Source organism: Prunus avium, chromosome 3 (assembly GCF_965620075.1).
Source record: "Prunus avium chromosome 3, drPruAviu1.hap1.1, whole genome shotgun sequence".
NCBI lineage: Eukaryota > Viridiplantae > Streptophyta > Magnoliopsida > Rosales > Rosaceae > Prunus > Prunus avium.
This window is the reverse complement of record NC_142286.1, coordinates 8,495,062-8,501,650: the sequence shown is the minus strand read 5'-3', so window position 1 is coordinate 8,501,650 and position 6,589 is coordinate 8,495,062. Positions and strand designations below refer to the sequence as shown.

The following is a 6,589-nucleotide window of genomic DNA, read 5'->3' as shown; positions in this document are numbered from 1 at the left end:
TTTTGAAGTAATTTATAGTGTTTATAACTTATATACAAGTCCAAAGTGGACAAAGAAAAAAGAAGAAGCCACAATACACTAAACATGCCCCAATCGACACATTATGGCAAGTTCTCATGTTCTAACTCCTAAACCTGAGAAAGGCCAAAGTAAAATCACTACGCCCGCATCAAGTGAAGCCCAAAAAGACCAAGTTTGGCATGTAAATTTGACTTGTTTAAGGAAATAATGGCTATTTCATTTTATTTATTTATTTCTAAGTGAAAGGGTGGATTCTTATACATCAATGATAACATTTATATTTGTTAGCATCTCTCCAAAAGTTAAATTTTTTTTAATCTTAGTTTTAGGAAATGACCCTCAAGTCATGATAAAGTCGACCAGAGCATTTCCAAAGTAATTTTCATTATGGATAAACAATGAATCCTTTAAATAGTTTTCAAGTGATAACTTAGTAAAATTACTATTCAAAGGAGATAATAAAAATTTATAAAAAAAAGTTATATGTATTGCCAGTCGGGAAAAAGCCACACGAACAGCCGCCGACGCCTAGATCAAAACCGAGAATATAAATAGCTTCAGCAGGAAGAGAACGAAATGATCTTACAAGCTTCAAAATGTAATGTCTTTCAATCCCCACTCTAGGCACCAATGTTTCCGAGTTACAACAATCCCTTGATGGATATGCATATTTTAAACAAGGATAATGTCTAGGACATAATTCTAAGTCAAAAGGTTAAAATTAAATAAAATCTCTCGGACAGTTACAAAAATGGTCTTATTTCACCTCAAGAAGCCCTCCAAATTATGAACAAAAGAAAATCATACTGGATGACATCTTTGGATTTGCTTTCAACTGACCAAATGACATCTTCACTCCAGATATCATGCACTGAACGATATTGAGCCCTTGTTGTCAGTGCTGATCAATGCGTGCATCACTTCATACTGGAGAAAGAACTAGCGAATCTACCGACTTCAATACCTCTTCACCCATTTCTTTGCACCCTACCAATTTCTGTATAAAGCCAATATTAGCCATCAATGGTCAATCAATCAAAATAGGAGAAGCTTACAATGAACAGTAGGCAACTATTACTGTACAAATATATGAAAAAGAAATTTAGACTCAAGAATTTCAAATAGCCCATAACTACATACAATATATATTATTCTCACTTCTTTTTTCCCTTCTTTTTCACCTCAAGGAACTATTGCACACCATACCCAAGGCATGCTGGTTTATCAACCAGGATAGTTAAATCAACGGTTCTCACCCAATTGTAAGATGATCAAACCAAACATCAAGAGAGGCTAAACCATGACTTAAAATATTACAACATGAGAAGTTGCGTTACTTACTCAAAGACTTTTAACAAGGATGCAAAGAGATTAAGAGAACAAATCATAATTTGACGAGGACTTAGGTAGAAGATAGGAAATAGGGATGCCAACAACTAAATTACGCTATATTCCATAGCTTCTTTTGTTTTTCACAAAAGAGAAGAGCATTGCAATATTTGTGGTTATCACGTTTTCCAACCAACGAGAGAAACAAATAAAGAAGGGAGAAATAAAAAATGTACATACAGTTCCTGCGGAATATATGTCACCCGTTCGAAACCCCTTATTCAAAGTATCTAGAACTGCAGCCTCAATTCTCTTGGCAGCATTTTCTTCCCCTAGACCGTACTTTAAAAGCATAGCAGCACTGAGAATTGTTGCTAATGGATTTGCTTTATCCTGCATTTATACCGTTGTATTCCACATATTAAATGGCATGTTACTCCAAGGAGAAAAAAATTGATAATGTAGGCAAACCAACCTGTCCAGCAATATCAGGAGCAGAACCATGTATGGGTTCAAAAAGTCCAGGACCCTGTGCCAACGGGAATTTTAATATAGTCAGATAAAAAGGAATCCAAACTTACCCTAAGGCACAGCTGGAAATCCCCATCAGAAGGAAATTCCTAACACATATAAAGCTTAACTTGAACCACTGAGAGACAAAAGTTTGCATTACCGATTCCCCAAGACTAGCAGATGGAAGCATCCCAATACTTCCAGTAATCATCGACGCCTCATCGGATAATATATCGCCAAATATGTTGTTTGTTACAATCGTATCAAACTGCAAATTTTCATTGGCAAAGATCATGAGACTAGCAATTATCATTTAGGATGCTCTAGAATTTTGTTCCTCTCGTCCAAAATTCTTGATCCTATTAGGATTAAAGGAGGATAATTAACGGACTTAGACAAACCTGTTTTGGATCACGAACAAGCTGCATTGCAGCATTATCAACATACATGTGTGAGAGTTCAACGTCAGGATATTCCAAGGCTATTGCCATGATTCTTTTCCTCCAAAACATTGATGCCTGGATATCCATTGAATCAAATATATCAATATTATAAACATACACTATATCTTAAGCATGCCTGCACGGAAGAAAAAGCAAGAGGCATACATCAGAAACAATAATGTCAAGTAGCCTATCAATATTTGCTAGCATTTTTTCCCAAAATATCACAGGCAACATTTGTAGTAATCCAAATTTAGCCTGCACAGTGTCAATGGATCATTATGAACCAAAAATTAGCATACTTGGCTAGTAACTCTTGAAATGCTATGATCAGATTGATGGCAATAATCTGTTTGATTGGATCAATCAATGAAGACAATACAAGAGGGCAACACATGGTAGACTCATTATCATTTATCTTTCGTTTTTATTTCAGTCACACAAACTAAAAAGGAAATGGACATCGCCCTTTACCCTCTGTCAGATGGAGGAGATGTTATCAGGCCCAGAGGCCATTGGCTTGATTACTCATTTTCAGCAGTAATTTGATAATTATAAGATATATTAATATCTCCGGTACTCATTGTTTTTAGATTGGCATGAATTTGGCACAAGAACTTATTTAGCCTCCTTTGCAACCACATATGCCAATATACAGAGAGAGACGTGTCACAGATGCTACCATATATGGTGTATCATTATGAAAATTTGGTGCCGCTTAATAAACAAACATCCAGGTTAAAAGAAGGTTAAAAGTGTACGGGTCAAGAATCATCTGCATATAGAAGCCAGGTTAAACACCAATAAATTTCTTTTACAAGTGAAAGGATTTTATTTACAGTACCGAAACAGTACTGAAGAGGCACAACTGGGTATTTTATATGCTTTTCACAACTCAAGCCAAAAACTAAGCTGAAATACTCAACCCACAAAATCATTAATGCACATGTGTAGAAACCATGTCATCTTTGCTGACAAGATGCCAAATTTCTTGTAATCTCTAGGGGAGAGATCAGACACAATCAACATACTGGTTATGCATCAGGATGTTGAAGAGAAGACTCTCTACTCTCATAGCATGTAATGCCGTTATAAACACAACAAAATGTTTGATGTTTCTCTTTGGGAAAAATCTTAAACAAATTCTCACAATTTTCCCAAATAACCTTAAATTGAAATGAGCAGAAAAAAAATATTTCTTCTAACAAAAAGTACCTCCAACACATTTGCTTTATCAACACTGCAGAGCTTTCCCTTCCGCTTCCGAGCAGTCTCAAATGCAACACGAGCAATGCGATCGATCTGCCAAGAAAATTTCTCCATGTTAAATAACCATTGACACACTGACCTGGCAATTATAAAGTCATAAAAGGAGGAAAAACTAACGAAACAACTTCTGAATAGAATTTACTAAAAGCAGACCTGGCAATTTTAAAGTTCCCATTACAACTAAGAAGTTCCATATTGGTCGTAATTTACCAGTTGTCCCAATACAATGAAAATTCTTGTGAATTCTTCACAGGGAAAAGTCAACACAAACTCACAAGGTTTTTGCATATTTGTTTTACACCAAGAAACTATGTTTCATGTTATAGACCCCCTTACCCAGCTCCCACCACCCATTATAAAATATAAACAAAATATTAGGCCAAACAGTAAGCCAAATGGGTGGTCCTCTTCCAACTTTCTTTACCTTTAGCATGGATAAACTATTTATAAAACTTACGTGCCTAATTTATGCATTATTGATTGTTATCGCATATCCTCAAGTTCCATTTGAAATTACTATGTTTCGAAGCACACTTTTGTGAGTTTTTGTTTTTCACGATATCAATATATCTATCGATATTTCCATAAATCTGAACCAAAACTTTCACTCTCACAGAAAAAGCATCCCCCTTAATACACTTTTACAACAATTATGAATTTCAGTTGTTCCTGACTAAATCAGTCCACTGATATTACAAGGAAAGGTCTACAGGCTTGAATTAGAGATAAAAGGATATAAGAGTGACTCTGTTTAAACCCAGAAAATTGTTCTTTTTTGGGTAAAATTATCTCTATACCCCACCATTTCTTTTTTGGGTAAAATTACATCCTGATTTTACAGGCTGTAGTTTTACCCCCCCAAAAAAAATGGAACTCTTATTTCTTGAAAAATCTTTCTCCCCCCTCCCACCCCCCCCCCCCCCCGTCCAGCGATGGCGCCGAGGCTATGCACTGGTGACCAGCCACCAATCTTTTGACCTTTTAGCTTTTTGAAGAGTATGGATAAAATGGTAGTTTCAATAACTTTTCTGGTTGGGGTATAGAGATAAATTCTTTGAGTTTATATACAACCACCGTAGATATAATCTCCATTTGGAACCACTAATGACTCCCACTATCATCAGAAAAAACCAAGAATTTAATGTGGAACTCTCCGAGAAATCAGAAAACAACCTCATAGGCGGCATACACCTCCGTATTGAAGCCAATCTCCTCTCCGTTTTCATTGGTGCCAAAACCCCTTGGCTTTCCAAAATATATACCTATTCCCAGCAACAACAAAAAAATGAAGAATCAAATAGTAAATTCAAGTGGGAAAAAACCAACACAAGAAAGTTCATTTGATTGATTACTATTCAAGTCTTGTATACTAACCTCCAGTTAGCTCTCTTACAACCATAAGGTCCACCCCTTCAGCAACCTCTCTCTTCAAAGTTGAAGCATCCACCAACTGAAAGAGAAAATACCATAAAATGAGACACTTTTCATAGACAAGTTTGAAATGAAGATACATTGGTTTTAAGAGAATAAATCAATTATGTACACTTTAGTTACTCAATTATCATTATATTACATACAAAAGCATCAAAATTCATATGGGTCAATCACCACTCTTCAATGCAATCATTTGCAGTTTGCTGTTCTGAACACAATCCTAATGTACCAAGGCGCATGTAAATTAAGAACTAAACAACTAAGAGGAAAAGAGAAAAAATTACTTTAAACCAAATTCTGAATCATTTGCATTAAAACAGATATTACCTGCGGTAAAACAGTTGCAGGCCTCAAATTCGCAAATACTTTAAGACCTTCTCGAAGCTTAAGTAACCCAGTTTCTGGTTTCAAATGCTTTTCGTTTTTGTCCCATTTGTACCTTAAAAACCATTAATCTAATTAAGTAAAATTACACCACTTGCAAATGTCGGCATACTGAAAAAAAAAGTAATGAGAAAGGAACTGTGAGATCTACCCCCCAATTGCTCCGAGCAGAACTGCATCAGATTGCTTAGCAGCCAAAAGGGTCTCTTCCGGTAATGGAACTCCGGTCAAATCCAATGCAGCTCCGCCCACAGGAAGTTCTTGATACTTAAACTCAATCCCTAATTATAAAAATATATTCAGTTATATAAATAGCAAACAGTAAATAAATACCAAATTCCCAGTAAAAGTTACTTGATTACACACAGAGACGCTTTATTGTTAAATACTAACTCTGAAAACTATAAGCACTAACGTAATCAGTGAGAAATATTGGGAAAGTAAGGGAATTTAAACACATGGGAACTAAAGAGAACCCAAAAAAGACGTAATGAAAATCCAAGTACGGCCTTCCTTTTCCATTTCTATTTTCCTTTCCTTTCTCTGAAACCAAACAAGCAAGATCGAACTTAAAATGAACAAATAAAGAAACGACACGGAATTGAAGGAACCTTCGATAGAAGCGGCGAGGTTGAGAACGTTCCTGGCGACGGAGATGACTTCGGGGCCAATGCCATCGCCAGGAAGCAAAGTAATGGTGTGGCGTTTGGAAGGCGAGGCTGCGGAGCAGCTGATCCTACCCGATTTCCGGGTGCGTGTGGAAACGGGGTTAGGAGAGAGAAGGGGGCTGAAGGGTTTAGCGTTGAGTTGCAGACAAGCAGCCATTGTTGTCAAACTCTGACTACACTTTGTTCGCAGTCGCCAAAAGAAAGACTCGTATTTTTGTTTTTGTTTTTTCTTATTCTTTCAGTGTGTTTTTGCGAAGCATAGATGCACTTAAGGCTAAAAAGGCCCAACCCACGCACAATTGCTAAAACCGTTATTATTTCTTCTTTTTTATTATTATTATTTTAAATGAAGTAAGGATGCGTTCATGCCATGGAGAAATTATACAATAGTACGGTACTACCACGTGGCACTTGACAGGTGGTAGTACGCACCTATAAGACGACGACATATGGACAACAACTCCAACAAAGATAATTAACGTTTTGTTTTATATCAACGTTAACGTCACCGTCCATGAAATGAAACTT

At 36.3% G+C, this 6,589-nt stretch overlaps 1 protein-coding gene across 1 annotated transcript; it reads right to left on the bottom strand.

Moving 5' to 3' along the window:
* Positions 1–584: 584 nt before the first annotated feature.
* Positions 585–6,310, bottom strand: LOC110751641 (3-isopropylmalate dehydrogenase, chloroplastic). The gene is made up of 11 exons (XM_021952145.2): positions 6,005–6,310; positions 5,545–5,674; positions 5,337–5,448; positions 4,950–5,025; positions 4,749–4,837; positions 3,522–3,608; positions 2,265–2,381; positions 2,024–2,131; positions 1,826–1,879; positions 1,591–1,743; positions 585–1,018 (listed from the first exon to the last, which is right to left on the bottom strand). The coding sequence occupies exons 1-11, from the start codon at positions 6,216–6,218 to the stop codon at positions 944–946; spliced, it is 1,215 nt and encodes a 404-aa protein (XP_021807837.1). The 5' UTR covers positions 6,219–6,310; the 3' UTR covers positions 585–943.
* Between the last annotated feature and the right edge of the window lie 279 nt (positions 6,311–6,589).